Source organism: Peromyscus maniculatus, chromosome 4 (assembly GCF_049852395.1).
Source record: "Peromyscus maniculatus bairdii isolate BWxNUB_F1_BW_parent chromosome 4, HU_Pman_BW_mat_3.1, whole genome shotgun sequence".
Lineage (NCBI taxonomy): Eukaryota > Metazoa > Chordata > Mammalia > Rodentia > Cricetidae > Peromyscus > Peromyscus maniculatus.
The window spans coordinates 6,892,168-6,919,968 of NC_134855.1; the positions used below are offsets into that span (position 1 = coordinate 6,892,168).

A 27,801-nucleotide genomic window follows, 5' to 3' on the forward strand; every position below is an offset into this window, starting at 1 on the left:
TCAGGCTGAGAAGCATGTGCCCACTCAGGTTTACAGCAGGGTAGGAGAGATGGGAGTTTAAACAGCTTAGGAAAGTGGTGGGGCTAGGGGCGGAGCTCAGTGCCTGAGCTCTGGCTTACATTCTTTGGACCCTGGGTTTCCACCAACACCATGGGCGGGGGGGGGGGGGGGGGGGGGGGGGGGGGGGGGGAGGGAGAGAGAGAGAGATATGGTTAGGTTAGCAGGGTCCTGGAAGTCTCACTGTGCACAGTGCTCCAGGGGTCAGGGTAGAGCCTGCCTTTCCCAGTGCTGCTGCTGGTAGCCCCCCAGGCTGCCTGGGTGAGGTTCATTGTACATGAAGGGCTAACAGTCGAGTGCAGGCACATCATGGAAGAATTTATCAGACCCATGACTCTCAGTCCACAGATGCTGGACAAGTGGCCAGTGGTCCTGTGGTCAGCCAACCTATGGACCCTTTCCGAGGAAGGGGCCACTTCATTGCCTCTTCTTAAGGAACCTGTGTTGGCTTTCCTTGGTCACCTTTTATCTCCCACATGCTCACAAAGCCCTCTTTATCCTCTCTTCTGCCATTAGACCCTGTGACTGGACCGCAGGCCACTTGGTATGTAATTTGTGGCACTTTGGCCTTCTTCTCTGTCTGAAACAGGACATTTGCCTAGCACTGAGCCCTGTCTTCATGGTTTCCTTACAGTTGCTGACTGTGGCTGAGAGCAGATCTGCAGGGCCTTAGCCCCTGTCACCTGCTCTAGAAAGCCTTTCCCAGCCCCAGAAGAACTCCTTCATCTTGCCTAGGCTCCCTAAGCACCTTTGTTGTTACTCTTGGAGTTCAGTATGAGTGACTACTACCACATCTCAGAGAACCTGTCACCAGCCAGCCAGCCAGCCATTTTTATCCTTTCCTCAGAGGCCTGGGAGTGGTGCGCAGGTCTGTCTCTGGCACCAGGTTCCTTCTGTGGTGTGTGTTGCTGCCTTGCAGTTAGAGTTGTTGGAGATCTGTCCCCGGTAGATGTGGTGGGCTGCTGTGGGGCAGGCACCTTCTCAGGTGGTGAGTCTGTGTGGAGCAGACAGGTACAAGTTCCTCCACATTCTACCTGCCTTCACCTGTCCCATCTTCACAGGAATGTAAGCTACATTGCTTTGTCACTCTCAGCTTGAGAACCTTCTGGAAACAGACCTTCATGGCAGATGGTCATCTACATTCAGACCAAATCCTAAAAAGGAAATCATTTCTTCAGGGAAAGTCTGGAGCAGCCCATGTACAGGGAGGCCATGTGTCTGAGCTGTGCCACATGCCTGCCTTTCCTGGTCTTTTAGAAACTACCCTTAAGAAAATGACATGAGCCACTTAATTTCAACTTAAAGAAACAGATTTAATTACTGTCTTTGTCATTTAAACTAATATTTGGTGTTCTTACCACTTTCCTATGTATACAGTAATTTTAACCTAAAATTATATTTAAGGAGCGGGAACCACTTTCCCTTTTTAAAGAGAGCAAGGATGACACACACACATAAGTGCTCGGATCCAGCAGCTCCAGTTCCTGAGGCTCAGGTGAGAACGGCCTGGCTTATTGCCACGGCACTCTTCATCCAGATTCAGCCCAGGGAGGCCGAGGCAGCAGTGATGGCAGTCCCATGAGCCCTCCTTAACAGTGTTCATCACTACCTTTACTATATACTTGACCGTCAGGCTCAGTCAACACCGTGGTTTAGACACACAGCAGTGCTCACTTCTGCTTGCTCTCTCTTTTCAAAGCTGAATTTGGTGGTCTGCATGAGTTACTTTGCAGTCACCAGGTAAGTTTGCCACAGTGGTCCCTTCGTGTAGCAAGCTGGCCACAGATGCCTGATCGCCAGGAGTTTTCTCAATTACCTCTGGCTTGCCAAATGCCAAAGTGTTGGGATTTTCAGGCCCTGAGATGCCAAATGCCCAGCTTCTAATAGTCACAAAGTTGATAGTTTATCTCATACAAATAGCCAGGGCCTTCGGGCCCCTGTCATTCTTGGAAAATGGCCCAAGGGGTGATGGGATAGCTGTGGGTCACACTCAAAGAGCTCTTTGTAATCAGCTCCCTCAGACCCCAGAGAGGGAGGGTGTGAGGAAGATGGCCCTGGAGCCTCTAGTGGCTTTTGTTTAGGCAGAAGCTAGCAACAAATGTTCTTGAAATGTCTCTGCAATGAATTTTGGACATCTTAATTCATTGAAGAAAACATCTTAGGAAAAGGAGAACACAATACAGGAAGCAACACACATTCTAGAGGAGGCCAGGCGGCTTTCCCTTCAGTGTCTGCAGCCACAAAGGCTAAGTCAAAACCAGGGCTAGCCAGTCACCTCTCACCTTGAACACCACACCCCGCCTTGTGTGTACCGCAGACCTTTTCTCTGCTTGGTACACGTGTAGCCTGAAGAAAGGAGGGAAGGAGTCAGTTCTAAGACATGCTGTTGTGCTGGGAGAGCTTGCTCTATGTGCTTCTTTCCTGTCGCAGAGAACGAGTGAGGTAGAACCAGGGGAGAGAATCTACCTAGGAAAGTGCTCTTGGTCAGCTTGTCCAAGCCCCAGCTCTAGAGGCCGAGGATGAGAAGGTGGTTTGCACATGCACAGTGTTGTCCATGAAGCAACGAGGTCCTGAGAAGGGGTCATAACATGGAGAGCTAGCATGCAAGGAAAATAAGAATTTAGCCCAGCCATCCATGAAAGGCTGACATGTAACCCCAGGGGTGTGTCCAGGTCTAATGGGAGCTTCCCTAATATCCATCTCCTGGGCGTCAAGCACACATCCTGGTTTCTGTGCATTGGCTCTGAGGACTGAGGTGGAGTGGCTTGTTCTGCCTGGTATAGCTGCAGCTGCTGTGTCTGTGTGGCACTGTAAGGTCCCCCAAACCCCCACATACTTGCACATGAAACCATGACAGAAGGCAGGTATATCATGGCTGATGCTGAGTCACATATTCCTAGAACAGTTTTCCCACACTGGTGTCCATGGTGCTCCCTGGACGAGCCTCCTGCTAGCTGTGTGACTCTGGCTAAGTAACGTTGAACCTCAGTATCCTGGAAACTACAAGTCCAGGGAGCCATCCTACTATGCGCCAAGGCTGTATGGCAGGGAGGCCACGCTAGGGACCGAGGAGCCTCAGCAGTTCTATTACATGACATTAGGGCTCCTCTTTTATCCCCAGAGAAACCTGCTAAGCAGGAGAGGAATAGCTAGAAGTACCCATGCCTGTTGGTTTTTAAAGACATCTTTCCAGCAAGGCCATGCTGTGCTACCGGTGGCTGGCAGTCCAGTGCTTCCTAGCCATCTCTACAGTGGACTTTGTGACCAGAGACTAGCATGTGGCAGCTGCCTGGGGTGAGCACAGAGCCCATATGCCCTTCCTGTGCCTTTTAGGGAACCGACCTCTGAAGGTGTTCTCTAACAGCAGCAGGACCTAACAGGAAAGGGCCATGGGGTGGCCATTGGCAGGCCCCACTGTAAGTATCATCCAGACCAAAATGTCCCTAGTCTGGCCAGCCCTGAGGAGGCAGGACAATTCCTGGGTGTGAAGTCAGGGAGGCTAGGCTTCAAACTATCTGGATCCCTCATCCTAGCTCTTAGCAGGTACCCCCTGGCCTAGGGTCAACCTGTCACCATCTCACTGTGGCTGCCTTGGCCTTCTGGGGAAGGGCATGCTGTTTCCCGGGCAGCCACAGCAATGGGACAAAAGAGCACTGGTTCTGAACTTGCAGAGGGAAGCCACAGGCTATGATGGCCTGAGTTCAAAGGTGTTTATTGTAAAGGTGTTTCTGGCTGAGTGATGGCAGCAAGTCAAGGCTCTGTTGGGGAGAACACAGAGGAATTTGGTCTTTCAGGATCAGAACCTGCCTTGGCTAGAAGAGCTGGTAAGCACTCTCTACCCATTGGTTGGGCCAAAGCTCAGTGTTGGAGACCATCTGCTTTTTCCTTCCAATTCAGCCCAAGCCCAGGAAAGGTAGGGCCTTTTCACTGCCACCCTTCTCGCTGCTCTGTCTGCCTTTGTGTGGACACTCGGGGGTGAGGGGATCCAACATTTGTGGAGGCTTTGCTGATACACAGAGAGAAAGAGAGCGACATTAGAGGTGAGCATAGAGCTGGTGCTCATACACAGGTCATCTCTCATGCCTTGTGCTTCCCTAGACAGGCCAGTGAATGCACATGGCGGTTGGGTAGATACAGCAGTCTACAGGTACCACAGCCTGTGCTGAGCTATGATCAGCTGGGCATCAGGGCCATTTGAGGGGCTAGGAGCAGGCTATGTCCTTGGGTCTTTTACAGACCCACTTCCATCAGGGACTGACTAGTAACGTGGTATTCCAACTCCCAAGTCTACCTGGTAAACCTACAAAGCCTTCAGGATACAAGACAGAAGTCTCATCTCTGAGCCATTCATGTCCTCCAGCAGGACTTGGTCATGCCACCTCAGTGACTCCATAGTCCCTCATCTGCCTCTCTTCAAGGCAGAGCACACTGGGTTATTCTGCAGAGTCCAGACAATGCCCATTGTATTCCTGGTATTTTGTTATAGTGGCTTTATAAATTCCCACAGCGTTCCAGAAATTTTGGCCCTTCCAGAGAAATCTTGTCAGACCTGCTGTGTGGAATTTGGGGGACAGAAGTGACTGGGGGCAGTGCAGATTCCAGAACACTGTCATACACTCGCCACCTCCCCACACTGAGTTCAAAGGACCGTAGTTTTCACCGAGTCAGAGGAGGGCTAGGCAGTATTGGCAACCCCCTCATGACATCATAGCACATTGTATTTTTATGACATACCCCTGTGAGGCTGTAGCTCTGTCCCCATCTCCTCACTGGAAGAAAGTTAAGGCTCAGAGGAGTTCAAAACAAAAACTTCTGTTCATTTATTTTTGAACTGAATATACAGAGAAGTTCAAGGATGACTTTGAACTTCTGATCCTCCTACCTCCACCCAAGTTTTAGGATTACAGACACAGGCCACCATACCTGGTTTGATGTATCACAGGGATCTAACCCAGTGCTTCTTGTGTGCTAGGCAAACACTACCAGCTGAGCTACATCTCCAGCCAATTAAATTGCTCTCTCATGAGCAAATGGGGGAAAGCAGTGAAGCCCATATGCAGATCTGGGTGTTTATCCCCATTTTGTTCTGGCTCAGGAATGTCCTGAGATGGCTGAGTTAGAAACCAGAGATTTCAAGTTGAAAATTGATCTGGAGACTGTGACACCAGCCTGGCTGCAAGCACGTCTGAGCCTTCATGTGGTGCCCAAGGGCACGTTTCCCCTCTGGGTATTCTGTCAGAACACAGAACACACCCCATCCTCTCCCTGGCCTCTGATTTAAACCAGGTGTGGCTGCAGATGGCACGGTCATCAGGCCTTAAACACCAGAGCTGAAGACAAACTACTTACTTCAGTCTCTTGGTTTTAAGATGCAAAAGACCATGATCAAAGGGGGCTGTTTACCTCAGGCCCAGTGCCACACACATTCTGCAGTATTTCATGTCCTAGAACTGTCAGCTGGGAACAGACGAAAGTAAATCCTACCCAGAGCCTTAGATGAGGAATGCAGGGACAGGGGACTCGCCTCCTGCCCAGAGCTCACCGAAAGAGGAAGCAGGATTTCAATGCAGGACAGTTCACTCCAGTGCACCTGCTCTCCACCCCACCCCACCCCAGTCCAGGTCCTTCTTTCAAGGTGCTATGACGGGTGTTGTGCCATGAACCTAGCTCCCTACTGCCACCACTGGCTTGTCCATCCTTGATCTGCCCACGGGCCACCCTCTTACTCACAGGTTCAGCTCAGTACTACTGTTTAGTTTTGTTTATTCTTTTTTTTTTTTTTTTGGTTTTTTGAGACAGGGTTGTTTTGGTGCCTGTCCTGGATCTCGCTCTGTAGACCAGGCTGGCCTCGAACTCACAGAGATCCACCTGCCTCTGCCTCCTGAGTGCTGGGATTAAAGGTGTGCGCCACCACCGCCTGGCTACTGTTTACTTTTGAAAGTGTGAAATAGGTACAAAACAGGATCTTCTCAGTAAAGATATCCCCCTACCAACAAAGGAGTTGGTGCCCGTGCACAGTCTTAGGTTACTTCTGCAGAGATGCCTTCCTTTAGAACATGTGGAAAATAACACTGCCTAGAGGAGGAGAAGCCAAGCTCCAGGGCCTGGCCCCCTGAAGGGGATCCTCTAGCCTACTCCCCTAAACTGAGCATTGCTGAGTCAGAAGCAGAGGCCCAACTTGGACACAAAGTAAAAGTCTGACTTTCCACATAGCCTGAGCATGTTCAATGTGAGCAGGTTACTCAGCCTGTCCCTGAAGAGCTGCAAACTCAATCGGGGGCTCTTGTGAAAATCCCAAGGCAGTATCTTGGTTATGCTTACCAGGGTGTGTTCCGAGGACCCCATTCTTCCATGACAGTATCCTGAGAATCCCAGTTTAGCATGGCATGTATGCTGAGAGTGTATGGGAGCCTTGTTGAAAACTAGGCAGCAACTGACCAAAGGAAACTCAAAGCCTTTAGGAAGAGATCCTTCTCCGCACCTATGAGGCTTTAACTTTGAACTTAATAGCACCCTCCCACTGGCCTGCAGCTTGTCAGGGGACATTTACAAAAAGGTAGCTCTGGGCCCTGCACAAGTATGTGAGCCCACAGGTGAGACACCCTAGCCTCTAAGACAGGGCAACTACAAAGCCTCAAAATATCCAAGCCTTGGCTCTTTCTTCTCAGAGACCACAGAGCTGAACCACTTCCACAGCTCCTAGCTTCTAGGCTCTACCCTCTACCACCGTATTGGAGCAGTGTGGTCTCTCACTCCTACCCATCCAACCCCAGTGGCTCCAGCAGCCATCTAAGGCGACCGATAGGGAATTAGGCAAGTCCTGAGCTGGCCTTAACTGGCCAAGGCTCTTCCCCCGGTGGAAACATGATGCCTAGCTCAGAGGCTCATGTGAGCTGGGCTCCCCAAAGGACTTACCTGATGGCTTATCAGTGGAAGATGGGAGGCTGGTGAGAGCAGGCATGGTGGGCAGAGGGGGTGGCAGCACCTTCAGGTTCTGGTCACTCTGGATCTCATTGGTGGAGATCTGGTTGATAATACGGTTGTAGGTGGGTGGTTGGTAGACCCGAGGTGGGGTGGCTGGGGGTGGCTGGGGCACAGGTCTGACAGAAGGTACCCGCTGACAGTGTTCCTCAAGCTGTGCAATGACCTCTGATTGGTTGTGGGCCAGCATGGCCAGGTGCTGGAACTTGTGCTCCAGGTCCTTGTACTTGCTAGCCAGCTGCAGCATGTCGGCCGTCTGGTTCAGAATCCTGTTCTCCAGCTGGGAGAGCTCCAGCGCGTTGTCCCGTTTGCGAATGATCTCATGTAAGAGCTGCATGTACAGCTGCGTGACTCGAGAGTTCATGTTGCGGCTCTCCTTCCGCAACAGCTTCACCTCGCTCACGATGCCGCCATCTACCTCCACCAGCTGCTGCAGTGTCTCAATCTGCCGCTTCTGCTTAAGCAGCTCGTTGTTGAGCAGCTCCAGCTCCTGCTTGTGCACACGGTTCTCCAGGTGCACCTCTGGCTCCTTGGAGTTGACACAGATGGCACCTGTAACCCGCTGCTGTGGCACAATGAAAGTGTAGGTGCACTTGTCTGGAGACTCACCTGCCCGCTTGTACCTGTTGAGGTAAATGTACTCTCTCTGTGAGCCATCCTCTGTGCCCTCAACATCATCCTCTGGACCTGTAGCAGCTCCGACAGTGGCCAGCAGTCCAAGCCACCAGCAGGTCACACACAGTGACCTCATGGTCCTTGCAGTGTGGTGGTTGGTCTTTATGAATGAGGTCTCTGAAAGCCTGAGAGTGGAGAAATGGAGTCAGTGATAGTCCCATCCCTGCCATTGGCCTGTGCCAGCAGGACAGTACCCAGATACATTGTAGGGAGGCTACGTTCCACTCTCCTAGAGTCAGAGAGAGAACAGTTGTTGTGGAAATATCAGAAGATGGTGTTGCCCTGCCGAGGTAGAGAGGAAAAGGGATCTGCCAGTCCTAGAGCCCAAGAACTTGACACTGGGCATGGGGGCTGGGGGAATGTCTAATCCTGCTCTGACCTTCACATTTCTGTGTTCTGTATTCTCATACCCCAGAGCTTTCCCCATGCTCTGCCTATCTCAGCTCTCTGATCTCAGCCCTGCTGGATTGACATTCTCTAAGGGCAGGTCTTTCTCAACCTCCTACCCCTCAAATGTGGCATCAAGAAGGCTTTTCAGCAAGTGTCCACTAAATGAATGAGCTGCTAGACACAGAATGGAATGCACTCACTTAGTAGTGAGTGTCCATAGAAGGATGCATCCCATCACATGACATGGCTTTAGTCTGTGTGCTAGCCAAGCTACAGAGCCCCAAACAAGAACAATCTGACCTCCTCTACACCCAAATGCTGTAACAGCCAATGACTTCAGGGTCCCCATCATTGCAGTGAGATTAAATCAGGAAGGAACAGAAGTTAGACATATGTCTCTGGCTTGTTTCTTAGATAGTATATCCCTTCCTCATATGATCATCACAATCACACATTACAATGTGCCAGCAGTGTGCTGGATGCTGGGGATGTGACTGCCCAGAACATATCTCCCAAGAGCTGTAAGGAGGAGCATCACGTGTTGTGAAAGGGTATGGCAGGGCCCTGACCTAATAGAGGGGTCAGGAGCACTTCCCTGGGAAAGTGACCTTTACACTGACTCTTGAGGGATGAGTTAGATAGGCCAAGAGGGACATTAGGATGTGCCCGGGGCTACTTCCCTGTGTTCTTACAGTGTCCTTGACGGTAGCTTCTCTGCTTTTTAATTCTTACAACATATATTTATTTGTGTGTATGTATGTAGTGGCACAAGTGCCATAGCACACTTGTGGAGGTCAGAGGACAACTTGCAGCAGTCAGTTCTCTCCTTCTACTGTGTCTGTCCCAGGCATCAACCTCAGGTCATCGGGCTTGGTGGCAAGAACTCTTACTCACTGGTCCATCTCACCAGCCCTAGATACTCTTAATTCTGTATCACAAAGCGGGAAACTGAGGTCAGGTCTTAAGATCACAAGGCTAGAAGGCGGCACAATGAGCATGCAGTCCTGGGCTGACAGCTGTTAGCAGCTGGAAGCCACCAGCATCACCACTTCTGCACTTCACATTCACAGCTGCTGAACACCAGCTGTGGCACAGGATCCCGTGGAAGCTTCTGCTGGGAGCCCCTGGCTGCAGGCTGCACCAGGACTAGCCAATGGGCAGCTGCAGATCAGACCCTGTTCTCCATGGGGCTGTGCTGTGCTGTTTCTACTGAAGTCCAGAGCCCATGCTTGGTTCCAACAGTCAGAAAGGGCCCATTGGACCAGCCAGAGAGAGTATTTAATGGAGTATTTATATAGCTATTCTGTAGAGAGGTGGGGCTTCAGTGGAAACAGCCTAGTTTGACAATGTTTGCCTGGTTTCCAAAGCTTTGGCTCTTGGGAGCTGGTGGCCACACCCCCTGCTGCAGAAGAATAGGGAGAAGCTGGGCTCCAGGCTAGGGTGGGCCCTCCTGCCTCACCTTCTGTGGGCAGCTCACCTGCCTACTTGGTGACAAACACCTCTGTGCTGTGGCCAAGAAACTGCCAGAATGCCAAGGAGGTAACTTGGCACCAGAGAAAACACTTGATTTCTAAACATTCCTGGGTATCCAAACCCGGAGGCTGTGCCATGCCCGTCCCAAGTATGGGTCCTCACGGGTCTTGCCTTCATACTTGAGATCCTGAAGACTGAGTGCCTCTTCTGCCTACCCACATTGCACATTGGGTAAAGAAACGTGAGGGTAGAATGTGTGGTGGCCACATGATGGCAAGAACAGCAAAATAGCACTGAGGGGTGCGGAGGATGGCTGCACTGTGGGTAGAGCGCATTGCCTATTGGAGGAAATGCCATTAATGGCCCACTTCATAGAGGACCCGGGTCCAAGCCACAAAGCTGCTCAGACCAGGTTCTGACCCTAGGCAGCTGCCCGGTGCCGGCACACGGTGAGCAGCGCTCACACATGTTCTTACCACTCCAAAGCCTGCAGTCTTTCTTGTGTTGTACCTGGCTGAAAGCAGAGGAGCTGAGAGCTCAGAAAGGTGTGAGGTCACCGGCTAGTGGAGAACCAGTCGGTCCCCAAGTGTCCTGGTGGAGCCTGGGCTTACAGTTCCATCTCCAGGGCCTGAGCCTGGTGGGCTGATTGGAGCCTTACAGAAAGGAATGGAAGGAACAGAGTCCCCTGCTGGGGGCCTGACGCCCACGCTCTACGTAAGTCAGCAGTGTCAGTGACCAGTGGAGGAGACACTTGACATCCAGTTAGGCAGGGTGGCCTGCCTAGGGACACGCAGCAGGTAAGAGCCCAGGTTGGACCACCAAGGGGCTTACTGCAGGGCCGTGCTCCCCATGTGGCCCTTGGCCTCCCTAGCAAGCGTTTGTTTTCTCTAAGGATGATTCTAACCCATCTTCTGTTAGTTTGGCAGTCTTGAATGGGCAATAATGAGTCTGTTTACTTTTGCTTTCTTGATATTTATTCAGCTAATTGCATCCCAAGAGAAGTAACCCCCAGCATTCCAGCCGCCTTAGGCTGGGGACTAGCTCAACTCTAGTCAAAGCACCCTCCTCGCTCTCTCCCATGACCAACAAAGAAAAGCAAACCCAACTGTTTTCCTTGGCTTGGAAATTAAAATAAAAACACCGATCCGAATTGCTTTTCCACATTGTGTGGTGAGGAGTTTCCATTGTGCTGGGCTTCCCTCTCCCCGCCACCAAGGCTGCAGTGACCACGTGGCAGGCTGGCCTGGGCACATGGGGAGGTGGACTCCCTGAGCCCTCCAGTGGGCTGCATCTGAGTGTCCCCATTGGCCTGTGTGGTGGGGCCACACACTGCATGTCTGCATCCCTTTTGCCGTCACGGCACTGTACCCAGGTAGTGCTGCCTTGTGAAAGAAGCCTCGTTTTGGTGATAGAGCCGTCTCCTGCTCTGTGGCAGAAGCTACTGGCTTGGGATATACTTCTGAGTTCTTCTCTGAAAGATTAGGAATGAGAAAAGTTCAGATAATAAAAATAACTCTAGCCAATTCTTTCTGTGGCCCATGCACTTTATCTACATCATGTCACTGAATCTTTCCAGCAGCCTTTTGGGAAGGGCCCATTGCTTCAGGGCAGCCATGTAGCTAGGTGCTGGGGCCCACACCTGTGTGTTAGGTAACAGCAGGCCAGTTCCCCCATTTGACTGCTGAAGTGCTGAGGTGCTTTGCTGGTGAGCTCTGCCATTCTAGGGGGACACAGTCATGGTCTTTTGGGGTTTGTGTATTTCTAGTATTCTTTCCTTTTTCTTTAGATAGGGTCACATGGTTCTCAGGCCGGCTCTGAACTCCTTGCTGAGCTACATCCCTACTCCTAGTGCAGCTGTTTAATTACCACAGAGGTGCAGTCAGGGCTAATAGCAGGACAGGCGAGGAGACAGCTGAGACCTGAAGACAGTGAGCCGTTTGCCTCAGTCACGGCACTACTAAATAACAGAGCCAGGTAGCAGGTGCACCACATACACCATGCCTGCTATGGAAATGACAGTGTGCCAGGGAACCCCAAGGAAAGCATTCTGATCCTCTAGGCAGGAGGAGGCCAGGGGTGCTCCAGGGTCTGCAGGACTGGCTTGTGGGGGTGCTTTCCTGGTCAGTCCAGGCTGCAGTCTTCTGGAAGAGTACCCTGGAAGAGCCGAGCTAGCACTGCACTGCCAGTTATGAGCCCAGACCTGAGGAGGCATCCCAGACATACCGGAGACCTGAGAAGTGACCTCTGCCAAGGCCACGAGGCCCACATGTGCCTAGCTGGCCCTGCCCTCCAGCTTCTGGGAATCTAGAGACTTCACCAGAGCATGAATGGAAATGGCAAATCCAAGATCAGGACATCAGAGAACCCAGCAAAAACATAAACACCAGCAAATGGTCATTCTTACAAAAGCTGCAGAAAGACCAGGCTTGCCTGCAGAGCGGTGCCTAGGCCAGCTGCTGTCCCAGGACAAGGAGGGAACCAGCTACAGAGAAAGTCTCGAAACAGCCATCAGGTCGAGCATGTGGCCAGTAGTATTGAGAATAATGGCTGTCCTTTGTTGTAGACGTGTGTGCCCCCACACACTGTCTTGTTGGTTACTGGCTGGCTTGCCTGAAGCCGGGTGTCATCTGGGAGTACTGTTAATAGCACCCAGGCAGTATGTTACAGACTCCTGACCGAGGAGACAGATCATACCTGTACTGGGCACTGAGGAGAGCCCAGGCTCCAAGGTGTTGGGTCACCTGGAGTAAACATCAGGACCAGATCTGATGGACACTGCAGCCCCGTGCCCTCACTTCAAGGTCACCTCTCCAACCAGTAGGAATAAAAGACACCAATTTGTTTGATTGCCTAATAGCCAGGATGCAGTTGCTTCTTACTGTTGACCAGATGAGCAGACACAGCTTTCAAGTCAGTACAGGAGTGAATCTCATTGGATGTTAGAAAGAGCTTCTTGATCCTGTGAGTGGTGAGACCCCAGAATGGGCATCACAGAGAACAGTGGTAGACTCACCTTGGACAGTCTGGAGAAGGAACTGTGCATCATTTATCCTCCATGGAATCACTCCCAGCCTGGAGGCCAGGGAGGGAATAACCAGTCTCCAAATGCCACCCTTCCCAACCCAGGATCCTGTGAATCATCCCTCACTAGGAGGCCGTGAGGGCCCCCTGGGAGGCTGCAGCCCATTCCCCGCTTCCTCAGTTTAGCAGTCACCAGACCTTTATAAAGTCCCCCTACTCAGCCTTCTACCACCCACTGGTTTAGCCTTCCCATCTACCAGTCATTGCGTCTGGCTCCACCCTGGAGTCAACCCTGTTGTGGGAGACTTGGGCAGAGGCATAAACTGGAGAAGCAGAGAAACTAGGGTCACATCCTCCAGCTATGCCTGGAGAAGTGATGGGTGGGGGTGGGGCATGCCTGATGTCCCAGGCTCTCGTGAGCATGCCAGTGAGCTGCTGGCTTCCAGGGAAGGCTGAATGTGCAGAGGCGGGCTGTGGTCACACTGTGAGATCATAGGGCAGAGGGGATGTGGTTAGGCCTGGGGAGCTGGGTGCCTATGCCAAGGGGATGAGGATACTGCTGGGTTTTTTTCCTTGCTGCATTATTTGGGAACCATTTTAAGATTCCCCCAAAGTCCACACACTGAGCCCTCTGTGCCAGGAGTCACGGCCAGCAGAGCAGAGGCAGGGAGTGTCTGCAGAAGCCGTTTGAGAGTCCAGCTTCCGAGCTGGCTGCTGCACTTCCTGCAGTGCGTAGTGTGCTCTGGAGCCCTGGGGAGGGGTCAGGTCTGAGGCCGGCTGCACAGCACTGCCCCAGGCGACTTCCTGAAAACCTGGGACTTGCCTGGAGCTTCTCTTCTGAGCCCAGCTGAGTAGCTGGCACAAGGTTACTTCAGCCAACAGGGATAGGCTCATCCATTGAGCATCCAGACAGTGTTTTCCATGCCTCCCTCACTTATCATAGGCACTCTGTAAACAGGCACTGCCATTATCCCCATTTCAAAGATGAACACACAGAGCTAAGGGAGAGGACAAGGACCAGACCAGAGCTGCTGGAAGGCTCCGAGCCAGCTTTCTTACCCACGTGCTCCTAAGTGGACTTAAGACAGAGTCGTCCAAGTGGGCCAGGAGCTGGCTGAGGCTGGCATGACCATGAGACTCCTGCTGCTCCTGCTGCAGGGTTAGGTCCTGTGTGCCAGCACCCCAGTTTAGGAGGTGTTTGGGGAGTTAAACTTAAGTCATTTGGTGTGCTAGGCCAACACACTACCCCATAATTCACTCCATACACGCTTCCAGTCTGAAGAAAACTCACATGGCATCAAGTCAGTGTCCTTACATGCATCTTGCCTTCACATGCTTTCTGCCTGGGGAACCTTCTCCTACAATTCTACCTAGTATGTATCTGTCTTTCTTCCTAAGGTGACCTCTTAAGGCCACCTCTCTGTTATGAACAGTTATGACCTTCTTCACCCAGCACCCAGAGCTCAGACTGCCCTGGCTGGCTGCCCCAGAGTATGGGCTTCTTAGAGTCTCCTCAGAATACCTGGCTCCTAGTGTAGCAGCTGGGCAACTAGACGCCAAGGACTACATTCGTTCCATATATTTTCCTGACCAGTCGTGAGACGTAGAGCAGGAAAAAAGGAGATACGACCCCTGTGCTCAGGGGTCCACAGTAGCAAGCATTCCTAATGGAGGTGGTAACACTTGGAGGGAACTAAAGGGCCCCATGATCCAGCCAGGATGGGGACTAGAAGAGGTAGATTTAGGGAGAGGGGAAGTGCCCCAGGTTAGACCTTGGCTGAAGAGCATAGGCAAGAACGGTGTATCCCTCAGGGTCCATGGCTTATGTGATTGAGAGCTAGGCCTGAGACTTGCCTCGGGGCTCATGGACTCATCCATCCTGCAGATCTCTGCTGTCTGGAGTGGGTTCTAGAGGTCCATTTAGCAGAACAAAGGAAGTACAGCCTTCCATGGCAGAGGTTGGAGGAGGCACTATCCCTGGCAGGACTATGGCATTCTGGAAAGCAGGAATCTCTGGGAGTGAGGCTAAGAGTCCCTTCTGGGCTTTTCGGTGGTGGTCTCAGCTGCCTGTGTGAGAACTGGGTGACAGAGGCCAAGCCTCTGGGGCTGCTGGCCCCAAGACAGGCTGGTTTTACCAGGGAATGGGGCCTGCACAATGGCTTGATTGTCAGAGGCCTGGCTCTCCAGCCAGCATCTTAGCATTCCTGTGATCAGAGTGTCACCGTGATGTGGACATGGAACGGGATGCCATGAACCCCTCCCTCGAGCACTCATTGAACCAGGGTACAGCTTTGTCACAGAAACTCCCCCAAGTAAGGTTTCTGATGTGTCCTGTCGATCACCACAAACTCCAAGCAGCCTGTGGCTAAGAACCTCTTTGGTGTTTCACATAAATTTACAGAAAAGATCCACTTCTCCATACATCAGTTCTTTCTAGAGATTTCTACTACATGGTTGTGCCAGATGCCTGTGAGCTGGGCTAGTGACCAGGTCAGAGCTAGAATGCTTACCTTTTGGTCACTGACAAGGAGACTGTGGATCAGGCACTGTTTCTGTGCCCGGTTTTCACTTTTGTACCCTTGGGACAGCGCTGTTCATCTTGGGGACCCTCTCAGCTGCCAGGACCTCCTCTTAGGACTCATACCATTTGTTGGGTGTTGATGGTGTCTGCCTGCCTCATCTTGAGGGGCTTAGGTTCTACACAGCAGTTCCACTGTATGCACTCTTAAGTTGAGAACATTCCAGATGAAGTAGGCATGATTCAGTGAGAGGCCAGAGGCTGACTATGCCTGCCTTGGGAGGACCTTCTGTCTGTTTTGTTTGTTTCCAGGTGCCCGATGCTGCCTCAGGAACTGTGAGGTGTGGCGTAGGGTAGCTGGTGAGTTCCCACATAGCAGCCCTGAAGGGTTTTCCCAAAGAGTGATGAGAGAATGCCTTGATCCATCTGGTCACAGGGTGGATATTACCCAAGGCACTGGCCCCCATGCGGAGGGTAGGGGTAGTGTCAGGTTGTGGGGACAGTGTGAGTATGCAGTCACATTTCCTGTGCTGCAGATGTGGTCTCCACAGAGAAGACAGCATGGAAACCAGAGAAGGATTAGGGCAGCAGCAGCAGACTCGACTGCCAGCAGCACAGGGTGGCATCAGGATAGGAGACGTTAGGATACTTTGTGGAGTAGTGGAATGGGATGGAAGAAGGCATGGGCTTTGGAACTATAGTCCCAGGTTCAAGTCCCATGGATCACATAGCTGTCACCTTAGCAAGTCAGCCTTCCTGAGCCTTTATTCTTCCTTCTGGAAACCCATCTCCTAGAGTAAGGGTAGGGACAGAATGAGATAAAGTGCCTGCTCACTAAGCCCAGTGGGCAACTTTGTAACCCTTTGTGGGGTCCTTGCCTGTGAACCCATAGCCCTGCTGGGTAATTCTCCAGGATCATACATGTTGCCCATCTATCTCTCTACGCTGTGTTTGTCCTTGCCCGTGATAATCTGGGTTAGCCAGGTTCACAGTCAGAACTTCTGTTGAGCCAGAGATGCATGCCGAGGCCAGAAAGCTACCAAGTCCAGACTGCGGCAGGAAGCCTTCAGTGTCCCCCTCCAGAAGCCTGGACTGGAGGGCATGCACTCCACGGTCACTTTCCAAATGCCTTCAAGAACTCAAGAGCCCAGTTTGGCCTCTGGGTTGTGGGAGAAAAGCTGCCCCCCTGGTCTCAGACACATTGGTATTGTGTGGCACTAGTCCACCATGGCCAGGCTTGCCGGAGGCTGTTCTCTGCCCGTCCCTCTGTAAGACAGATGTGGCTGGCGGTCCTTTTGTGGAACCATGGAAGCCCCTTGTTCCTGTCCCTGTGGTTCTGACAGGGATGCCAGTAGGCAGACCAGGAGCACCCAAGGGAGTGCAGGGTGTCATTTGGCCTGTGAGGTTAGCACTGGAGGTTTGGTCTGTTTCCTTCGAGTATACTTCTCCGATGCAGAAACGCTGCAGGTGGCCGCAAACCTCAGTCCTAGATACAAAGTCCTCACCCTTTAATACAGTTCCTCATGTTGTGGTGACCCCCAACCATAAAATGATTGCTTCTTCATAACTGTAATTGTGCTACTGTTATGAATTATAATGTGAATATCTGATAATCAGGATATTTGATGTGTGACCCCTGTGGGGGTCATGACCCACAGGTTGAGGACCTTAGCGGACTACATCCAGAACAAGGAAAGAAGTGGCACTTGTTCTCCCCTCTGGGCAGTTCTGATGGTTGGGCTCTCGATCACTGGTGTTGAGAGTTTTCAGAGGCTTTGTACACAGGCACTGGACTGAGGACTAAGATCTCATGTGCTGCCCCTGGTGAACAGTGATGCATGACTCAGAGTGGCCCTGCAGTCACTGTGGGGTGGAGATGGTTAGGTGTGTGCTGTGGAGTAGCTTCAGGTGTCTGCTCATCTACTACTGAGCTGGGTGCTCTTATCACTCCGTTTCACAGATCAGGAAACTGAGGCTTAGGAATTCTGCGATCTTCCAGAGCCACTGAGCTACTACTCAGAGGAGCTCAGACTTGGAGCCATACCCTGCCTGTGCTCAGAAGAACCCACGTGGAGAGCATTGAGCTGGCTTCAGAACTGGTGTTCTCAATCTTCCTCCCAGCCCCTGTGGAAAAGGATCTTTTTCTGAGTAACCACACTGGCCTCTGAGAACTCTCCTAATCCCAAAGCAGAGGCAATAGCTGACCCGTGACACAGATGTCACAGGGAGAGGGAAGGGAGCAGCAGAAAATTTCTGTTTGGAAATTGTCATCTCATGCCGAGTGCTTTCAAGGGACCCTGTATGTGGTGTCTGTAGTGTCCCCTCACGAGGCTGCCAGGAAAGCACGTTCTCCAGTTTCTCTGCGTATCCTGTTAGTTGGAGACCTGAGGACCATCTGCTGTGTCCTTGGGCACAGAGGGAAAGTCAGGACAGCACTTTACCCCACTGACAGAAACTGGCGGGTGACATGTTCTGTCCTGCACAGGACGCCTCTGCTCCTGGCCCGTTGGAAGCTAGTGAGCAGGAGCCGCCTGGCCCAGGGCACTTTCTGAAAGAGGGCTCCCACTGCCTCAGGTCTGCTTCTGCTTCACGGCTGCTTCTGCCTTAGCATACATAGTCTCTAGCGGGCGTCCAGAGCTTCAACGTAACTTGCCAAGTCCTCCGCTACCTTGCAGCTCTCAGCCCGCTGCCCTCTCAAGTACACACCTACACACATGCACGTACCCTGGCTACCACCTGGTGTCCAACAGCTACTCGGTTCACCCCATAGGCTCTTTGTCTGAAAGAGGCGAGGAGGGTCCACCACTGAAGTCCTGGACATCCCAGCCCCGTGCTGCCCTGTCTCAGCACCACCCTGCCTAAGCATCCACAGCCCTCTGCCTAGTCAGGCGCTTGGTTTGGCTCCAAGTAAAAGTAAGGTGTGACCCCATGTGGGGTCCAGCTGCCCCCCCAGATGGAGGGAGGAGTCAGGGTTGCTTACCCTGGCCCATCTCAAGCCCCTTCCCCTGGCTGCTGCAGTTGAGTAGCCCCTTACCTCTTCTCTCCTGTTGACTCTGGAGCAGCGCCTCACATGCTTTACGATGCCATCAGCGGGGCAGCCCGGCCATGGCCTCCAGGAGGGGTCCCGAGTCTCTGGCTGGTCTGGCAGCCCTGCCTTACTGGCCTCTGCTGGCAACAGCCTGAGCTCTCAGAGGTTCTTAGGGATGGGTCTGGCTAGGATGTCGCTGGGGCTGCTGCTCACAGCTCTTCCTCACAGTGTGACCGGCAACCGCCTCAGTGCATGCTCCCTGCAGGTCCTGGGTCCGGCACCCCACTCAGGGCTCCGGTCCTTCCCCAGGCCGACTCAGCAGCCTCAGTTGAACTCCCAGGTTCTTTGTGGAGCCTTTACATGCCGCCAGAGGAAACTGTGAGCACAGCCTGACCCTGGTTGGCTACAGGCACTTCTCTCCGCCCACTGGTGCAAGAGGATCCCCCAGGCCCCAGAAAGGCTCCGGGCCTCCCCTTAGCTCCAGACAGGGGCGGGCCGCTCGGTGATGTCACACTAGCTCCAGCCCCAGCTGGCCCAGCCCCTCCTGCCCGGTTTGGCGGCCTGGGCGGCCCCCTCCTTCTTTGGCACAAGCAGCCTGGCCAGCTCTGCTCCTGGCCCGCTCACCCGCCCGCCCGCCCGCCCGCTCCACTCCCTGAAGCCGATGTTCCTGGGGTGCCCTGTGCAGGCAGAGCGCTTCCCCTGGACTCAGGTAATGGGTTTTGATTAGCTGCAGCTGTGCAAGCAGCTGCTTGGGACTCCAGCAGCTCACTCTTTTCCTGTGGGTTGCCCTACTAAGTGCCCTTCTCCAGAGGCCACATTCCTCTTCCCAAACTACTTCATTCCTGCACAAGGCTAGCCTGAGGCAGTGGGTTAGGACAGTGGACGTACCATGGCTGGGTTGGGGACCACTGTCACCTACCACCTGAGTTACCTACCTTGGGCTTCCTTCCCCAGGGCATAAATGAGCCACAAGTCAACAAGCCTGCAGTGAGTGTCCCCCACTGGGCCACCTGGGACATGCCTGTTGCAGGGCCAAGGATGATTCGGGCTGGGTGGGCAGGTGGGCCGGGCACACATTCCACCCCCTGCTGTGTGACTCTGCCAGCCTCAGTTTTCTCAGCTGGGACTTGAGGGGCTGTCCAGTGAGCAAATGATGGGCTCCCTGGGAGCCATGATGGTGGAACTCTAAGACTGTTTGGGGGTTCCGAGTAGGAAAGGGAAAAGTGACACTGATGTCCCCAAGCTAGTGTCCTCTAGATGTGTCAGACCTGTTGGGCTGGTTGGAGGAAGGCCAGGCAGGCTGCTGGGCATCCTGCAGAGGTGTGGGGAGGGAATCCTCAAGTCCCCCCAGCAGGCTCCCCCACTGCTTGCTATTAGCAGTGACTCTTGTTTGTAAAGCTTTCGTGGTGGGGGTGGCAGTGACTGCAGGTATAAGCTGGGGGGGATTCCTGGTCCCTAAAAAGAGAGACCTGCTGTGGTTCCCTCCCAGGACTGCTGCCCTTCTGTTGAGGAAACACGTTTTTTCCTGCCTTAGCTTCTCCTCAGCCTACCTGGCTCCTCCCTTTTTCTGACAATCCCTTCCTTTCTTAGAAGAGACTATGGACCTTACAGGACACCACTAGCCAGAGAGCTAGACTGGACAGGAAGGCTTCTTCTACCAGCAGACGCAGATGCCATACACTCTGCGTCCTGTCTAGGACCTGGACGGGGTCCTCTGGCTGAGCACCTCTCCTGAAGCACCTTTGGCAGGAGGAGGTCACACAACACACTGAGGGTCTGCCCTGTCTTTTTCTCTGCCCCCACCCCTCACATCTCTCCTTCTCACTTCCAGAGTGTGTTTGTGAAGATGCTGCTGTTAGCCAAAGGCCCCATCCTCTGACAGCTGACACCCGGAGCTGGAGAGAGACCACAGGGTCTCAGCTGGGTGCTGAGGGTGCATCTCTCAGAGAGATGTAGCAGCCTGGGCTAGCTGCCTGATGAAGTATCTAAGCCCAGACCCTTAGGGTAGCTCAGACCCAGTAGGCAATTCAGGTGGAGAGGGAGGTCAAGACTGGGAGGGGTGGGTAAAGATGTCATGGTAGATTGCTTCCTCAAATGGCCCCAACAGCCCCCAGGCTACCAGTGACCCCCACACTCCTCCCATTAGAGGTGGTGTCCATGCTCCTCCCTCACAAGTCTGTGAGGTGCTGCTTTGTACTGGTAACACCAGTATGGTGAAATGAAGGGACCAGATAACAGGCGGTTAGTTACAGGCAGGGGGACATCTCTTGTGTTCATAGAGCGTTCAGCAAGTCAGACCCTGAGAAGTTCAGCATGTGTGGAAAGTTGTCCCCAGATGGGTCTAGCCCCTGACTACCAGGTCACCACCCCACCTGTATTTATTCTCAGCCACAGTCTTCCTGCTGGGGCCCTGGGTGTAAAGGGGAGAGAGAAATGGTCCACACATGAATTCCTGGCACACAGCTTAATGGAAGAGCTGTTGCAGGCTCCTGAGTTCTGATGTCATTCGTTAGACCACAGTAGTAACTGAAGACGACACTGAGGCAAGAATGGTTAATGTGGCTCTCCTGTGTTGTGTTTTGTTTGAGTTGGGATCCTACTACAGAGCCAAGGCTAGCCTCAAACTCAGAATCCTCCTACCTCAGCCTCCTCAATGCCGGATTACAGGCACACACCACCATGCCCAAGCGCAAGGCATTCTTTAAGTGCAGCTGAGAGGAGAGCATTTTGGCTGAGGAAAGATGAGCCCTGTTAGAGGGATGGGAATAAATCCCAAGGAGCCAGTAACAGGCTTTAAGCAACACATGGCTGGGATTGTCTTTGTAAAAGGCCACCACCGTTGAGGGGCCTGCTGCTGGGAGCCACAGTCTGGCCATCTGAAGCTGGTGGCTGTGGTTGTAGCCATGTGGCAAGAAAGACAGTTGGAGGCCATGGGACAGACTTGATGGCAGAAGGAGTCTCCAGGACCACCGTGAATGCGGGTTACCGTAGGATTTCTGGTTGCATAATCCAAAGCTTCAGCAGAGCCAGCAAGTTGGGGAAGAGCACCAGAGCAGCCTTGCCCAGCCATCTTTGCACAAGCCATACCCTTTGGTGGCCGCAGGCAGTCAGGTGCCCTGCTGGGGAGCTCAGACCTCAGAGTCCATTTCCACTTCTGCCTCTCAGGACCTCTGAACCTTCCTTCCTTTCCCTCATTTGTAAAATGTGGGTAATGTAGGATCTACCTCATAGAGCTATTATAAAAATTAAATGAGGGGCTGAGGGGGTGGCTCGCCTGTTAAGAGCAATAACTACTTTCTAGAGGATCTGAGTTTGATTCCCAGCACCCGCATGATGGTTCACAATCATCTGTAGCTCCAGTTCCAGGGGCTCCAGCACCTTTGTGTGGTCTCCCTGGGTACTAGGCACACAGTGGCACACAGACAAACACAGAGGCAAACACCCATGTATATATAAAATAAAAACATTTTTACAGTATTAAATAAAATTTGACACCTTAGTTTAACATACTCGGGCTATCTTCAACCCAGTGAATGCTGGCTGTAGTAATCACTGGTACCTCCTTCGCTGGGTTTTCAGCTCCCGTGTGGACATATGTTTCCTCATCTGCTTTTGGTTTTGAGACAGGGTCTCATGCATATATCCTAAGTTGACTGAACTGTGTAGCCAAGGATGACCTTGAACTTCTGATCTTCCTGTCTCCACCTCATGGATGCTGGTACAGACGTGCTGTACATCACTAGACCTGGTTTATGTGGTGCCAGGGGTCAAACCCAGGGCTGCTTGCACACTAAGCAAGCGCTCTACCGAGTGCCGCTCCAGCCTTATTTCTGTTGTTTGGGACAGGCTCTGCCTGTGTCGCCCAGGCTGGCCTTGGACACAGGATCCTTTTGCCACGGCCTGAGTGCTCTGGTTGAAGGCGGGCACCATCACACTTGGTTGTAGCTGGTCTTCTTTTTCCTCTGCCGTCTTCTCCCTGGCTTCCCACAGTCTGCCTCTGACGTGATGAAGAGGGACGCTTTCGCATGTGTCCCGCCCGGGGGTCCCTGAGTCTCTGGTTCCCCACAGTTTGCCTCTGACGTGATGGAGAGGGACGCTTTCGCATGTGTCCCGCCCGGGGGTCCCTGAGTCTCTGGTTCCCCACAGTCTGCCTCTGACGTGATGAAGAGGGACGCTTTCGCATGTGTCCCGCCCGGGGGTCCCTGAGTCTCTGGTTCCCCACAGTCTGCCTCTGACGTGATGGAGAGGGACGCTTTCGCATGTGTCCCGCCCGGGGGTCCCTGAGTCTCTGGTTCCCCACAGTCTGCCTCTGACGTGATGGAGAGGGACGCTTTCGCATGTGTCCCGCCCGGGGGTCCCTGAGTCTCTGGTTCCGCGGCTGCGCTTCTCTTTCACCACGTTCAGGACAGGGCTTCATTTCTTCAGGGTTTTGTGCACCGTTTTCTCTCCCTCCTCCGTCGGCTCCATTTTCTCACTGTTGTCACTGAAAGTCTGTCTGTCTGTCTGTCTGTCTGTCTGTCTGTTTCCTCCCAGTGCTTCGGTTCAGATCTTGTTCCCATTTTGCTGACCCCTTCTTTCTTCTATGTATCAATCTGTTCATTTCAATGGAAATGTTTTGTGAGGTACTGTACTTTTCATTTTATAATTCCCACTTGAACATTTTTAAAAGACCGACTCTCGATAGGTAGCCCAGGCTGATTGGAAACTCTGTATAGCCCAGGCTGGCCTCGAACTCATAGAGATCCTCCTGCCTCTGCTTCTCCAGTACTGGTATTAAAGACGTGCACCACCATGACCAGCTAGATTTAAAACAAACAAACAAAAATCCCCCCCAAAAAACTAGAGGATAATTTTATTGGAACTTGAGAGAAAAAAAAAAAAAACCAGGACAGGAAAGCTGGAGATCATGGCAGCTGCCGAGAGGAGATGGAAGAGTTAAAAATGAGAGAAAGTTGTGCTCTTTGAAGCAGAGGTCAAGAAATCAGAAGTCAGTGAGCAGCTGGGTGGCAGGAGGTGGGCACACCCTGAGGGTCAAGACCAGAGGAGTTTGGTTGGTCTCCAGAAAAGGGGGGTCACATTTGCTGCACTAGAACCCAGATAGCCTCAGCACTGCAGGTCTGTCAGTGACGGCCTGGAGGGAGTGACAGTGACTGCCCTGGGAGAGGGCCTGTCACACTGCTTTTATCTTCCTTCTGGTTTCGGGGCATCCTCCTGAGCACTTTCATGCTGCATTTTCTCCTTATCACAAGAGCTCTCTGGCTTTGCTTCCACTGTTGACATCAAAAGGTATCATCAGCCATTGCCCAGGTCATGTGTAAGGGGCTTTCTGACCGCCATCCATGGTATGTGTCATGTCTGTGTTCATGTGTCTCCAGAACTGGGGAGTACCAGAGAGTACCTGTTTTGACCTTCATTTCCTGATTTTCTTATACATACATTTTCTTATGTATGTTTGGAATAGCCATTTTCTTTTTAAAAAAGGATTTCTTTTCTGTGCATTGGTGTTTTGCCTGCATGTATATCAGTGTGAGGGTACCAGATTCCATGGGACTGGAGTTACAGACAGTTGTGAGCTGCCATGTGGGTGCTGGGAATTGAACCAGGGTCCTCTGGAAGAGCAGCCGGTGCCCTTAACCGCTGAGCCGTCTCTCCAGCCTTGTAATAGCCATTTTCAAATCCTCATCTACCAAATCCAGAGCTGAGTTTATTGACTTGGGACAGGGGGTCTTTTTTTTTCTTCCCCTTTAATCATGCATCACATTTTCCTGCTCCTTAGTGTCTCTGTGACTGTTCACTGTGAAGGTGGCACACTGAAGAGACCTTTCCTGTCAGAATGTGTCCTTTGTCCTAGCCGGTAGTTTAGTCACCTGGCTGATGTTTAGGGTTGATTTTGGTTTTGTGCCTATCCCTGTCTTGTGGACTTCATGTAGGCTGTAGCCTTTGGGGGTTTCAAAAAGTCTGTTTACAGAGCCGCTCTAGCTTGGTAGGTCTGCAACTCCAAACTCCACCTGCCAGCAAATGACTCTCTTCTTCCAGCTACTGCATTAACTTGTGGTCCGCACGAGTCTCCCCACAGGGGACATGTGTGTTTTGGGCGAGCTAAGAATTGGACCGGAGTTTGAACAGCAGTGTTGGGCCTTCCTCTTCTGTTCCTCTCCTCCCTTCTGTTTCTCCCTCGGTTTCCTCTTCTCCAACTCTCTCCTCCCTTCTGTTTCGCCCTCAGTCTCCAGCCTCAGGTCCAGCCTCTTCCCTGTCTTCTTCAGAAGACCGTCACTCTGTGTCATGTCTGCCTGTCACTACCACACCCTGGGAAGTGTTCCAGTGTGGCTCCCTCCTTCCAGAGCCAGCTGACCCAGCACCCCGCTTCTGTTGATCAGGGCCTTCTGACAGGTGCTTTCACGTGTGCTCTCCAGAGGCTCCAGCTGTGCCCCCTGCCCCTGTTGGTGCGGTCACCTGGTGCGTCTCCGTCAGGGCCTGCCCTCTTCGCTCTTGGTCAGACTAATCTGCTGGGGAATGTCCGTCCATCTCACAGTACCACCTGAGCACTAAGAAATGGGCGATGCAGTCTTCTCATGCCTCTTTAGAGTGTGAAGCTGTGTGTTCCAGAGACAGTTGTTCCCTTTCTCGTTTTTCTTCTAGTCTAGACCTTGACTGGTCCCCACTTGTGGTACTGTTGGAACTTGTAGGTGGTCCAACCTAAGGGGAGGAAGTTCGGTCGTTTTTGGTGAAGCGGTGAAGTAAGCACTGCCCCTCTGCTCCCTCTCTGTTTACAGCAACCATAACGTAGCCAGGGCTTGTCTACTCCCTCACCATCCCATGCCTCACCATCCCGTGCAGCCACGGCACTGTCCTAAAGCACCAATGACAGGCCGTGGGATGAATCTGTAGGCCCCAATGAAACCTTCGCTTCTGATAACGGATTCTCTCGGCTGCCATGCCACAGCAGCAGTAATCTCTGACCCGGATGAGAGAAGAGTTTTGGGTCTGTATTCTAATCCGTAGACGGGGGCTTGGCTCAGTGAGCTCCTGGACGCTGAAGCAGAGGAGCCAGGAGGAACACGTTGTCCTGGAAAAACAATTGCATTTCTTCAACTCCAGGGCACTTTTTCTTCTCTTTGATCTTGGAATCAGGATGTGTCTCCTTGCTGAAGAAAGGCCACAGTCCCGTTAGCACTAGTTTGTACCTTTTGTTTGTTTGTTGTTTTTGTTTTCGAGACAGGGTTTCTCTATGTAGTCCTGGCTGTCCTGGAACTCACTCTATAGACCGGGCTGGCTTCTGCCTCCCGAGTGCTGGGATTGAAGGCATGTGCAACCATCTGGCTTTTACCTGTCTTTAACAGATGGAAAAAAAAAAAAAGTGTGACAGTTTTAGGCACTGAGGCTTCAGTGAGATTGTAGATGAAAAGGCAAAGCCCCACCCCCTCCTGGTCAGCTGGTCTTAGAAGGACCCAGGGGAGTGTCCAAGCTTCAGGAAGCTGGTGGAATGCTGCAGCCTCCGTCCATCCACCCAGATGTAATAAACCAGCTGACACAAGCCAGCTGCTCCCTCCCTTCCTGGAGGCCTGTGTGGGTCCTGTGACCTGCTGCCCTGCGTCCAGCAGGGAGCCGAATGTTCGCTGGCTCCAGTAAACACAGTTTGAAGACTTGGGCTGCAGGGAGCCGTGGCAGAGTACTGTCCAGTGTCACCAAGGGCACCCAGGCACCACAGAGAACCCTTGAGGATTCAGTGTCTTTTAAACACTGATCAGACACACGGACCCAGCCTTCAGAATGGGCTGCACACTTGGTGTGAAGTAGCTCCATGAGAACCAGTTCATTCCGGACTTCCCCACCAACTTGTCAGAGTCAGAGCAGCAAGTTTCCTCAAGGTGACATCACCCAGAGATCAAGCGTGTTTGTTATTTAATCAGCACATACTGATTAAGCCTCATCTGGGCAGTTGGCTGGGAGCCAGCTTGCTGAGACTGTCCATTGATTGGCTCTCGTTTTACCTCGGAACAATAATTTTCAGGAATACTTACTTAGCTTCATTCAACCCTCTCCTGCTGTGTGGGCTGGAGCCCATCCCCAAAGGGGAAACTGAGGTCCAGTGGAAGGAGAGGCTCTCTTGCAGTTTGCTGATTTTATTTCCTCACAACCAAAACTTCATGGACTTTTTCCATCTCTGATTAAAATCATTCTCATTCAATGTAAACTTGAAAAAGATGCAGTCATTTCTGAAGCCTAGTCTGGGACAGACAGGCCCTCCAGGGGACAGTGTGATGTCTGGGAGCTGGCGGGGCACTACAGCCTCCCACTCACACCAGCGAAAGCCTGGTGGAGAATAGTCAGGCTCGAGCTGACTTTGCTTACCTTCCTGGACCCCAGAGACAGCTGGGCAGGCAAATAAGGGTTTCTGGCAGAAGCTTGATAATAGAGGCTTCCCAGGAGTGAGAGCAGTCACACAGCGGCCAGCGCTGCCCTTGGGTGATTGTCCCTCCAGAGCCTGTACCTCAGCTTCTGGATTATCTGCTTCTGCCAGAGAAGCCTTGGCTCCTGAGCCCCAGTGAGCGAGTTGTTGTGGATAATTAACCAATTGGATGGAAAATGACAAGGCTGTCTCTTTAAACATGCAGTGTTTTGCAGTTTTCATCCCTTCTTGTTAGGCCCTCTGCACAGAGCCACAAGGATACACAGATGCACGCGCTCGCTGGCCTCTGTCAACCCTGCTGATCACATGGGTGACTCAGTCATGTTCGGCAGGCTGGCTTTAGTGCAACTCTTCCTTCGGGGAGGGAGGGCGCTGCTTCCAGGAGACCCACCAACCCAGGCAGCTGTGTTTACTGTTGCTAGGCTTCCTCTCCTCAGCTAACAAGGGCTTTCCTTCCCAGCCCCCTGCATGCTTCTCCCTCACTGCTTCTTAGCAGCTGAGGTAGCAGCCACCTGGTATGGCTTTTCCAAGCAGCACTAGCTCAGTCTGAAGGGCTGTCCTGTGGGGAGCTCCCTGAGATGCAGTTCTGGGAGCTCCAGGATATGGTGCCTTGGGGATCTCTGCTCTTACATAACAGATGCAGTCTGCTTCACGCTCATGCTCACATGGGCCTGGCCTGGTGGGAGGCCTTCCACGTGGATGAGCTCATTGCATCCTCAGAACAGGCCCTTTCAGGAAAGGGTCTCCCCACAGTCTCCTATTGTACCCGACGAGGTGGCCTAGCTCACTTGAGGTTTGGGAGGTGAAATCCATACAGCCAGTAGTGGCCAAGCCAGAGTTTGGGTCTGGGCCCCTGGAGACCCCAAAGTTCACACTCTTGACAGACTTTCCATCACAGTAATGTGGGGCCTCTTAAGGATGCTTCCAACTCCCTTATCTATTTTTCTGTAGGATAGCTGTTTGTTTTTATTGTTTCTGTTGTTTAAGACTGGGTCCCTATGTAGCTCAGGTAAGTCTGGAACTTGCTATTCTAACCCAGGTTAGTCTAGAATTTATAATCTTTCTGCTTCAGCCTTCTGAGTGCTGGGTTATAGGAGTGTGCCACTGCATCCAAGTGCAACATTACTTTTAACGCCCAGAGTTAGTGCCACCGTTGAAATGTGTGGCTGACACACACAGTGTGGCTCAGCTGATGGTCGGTCCTTGTGCTTATGATTTTGATGAGTTCAAGATTCGTCTTTCTCAAAT

General features: G+C 52.4%; 2 protein-coding genes across 24 annotated transcripts in view; one reads left to right on the plus strand and one right to left on the minus strand.

Annotated features, from left to right (window-relative positions):
* Positions 1-18,655, minus strand: part of Angptl2 (angiopoietin like 2) — a 30,181-nt gene extending 11,526 nt beyond the window's left edge. The window contains exons 1-2 of the mRNA XM_006988711.4: positions 18,150-18,655; positions 6,973-7,838 (exon numbers count right to left, since the gene is read on the minus strand). Of these exons, the coding sequence (XP_006988773.1) occupies positions 6,973-7,789 (817 nt within the window). The 5' untranslated portion in view covers positions 7,790-7,838; positions 18,150-18,655. The remainder of the gene's footprint in view (positions 1-6,972; positions 7,839-18,149) is intronic.
* Ralgps1 (Ral GEF with PH domain and SH3 binding motif 1) overlaps positions 1-27,801 on the plus strand; it is a 247,962-nt gene that overhangs the window by 139,447 nt on the left and 80,714 nt on the right. The gene's annotated exons all lie outside the window — the stretch shown is intronic.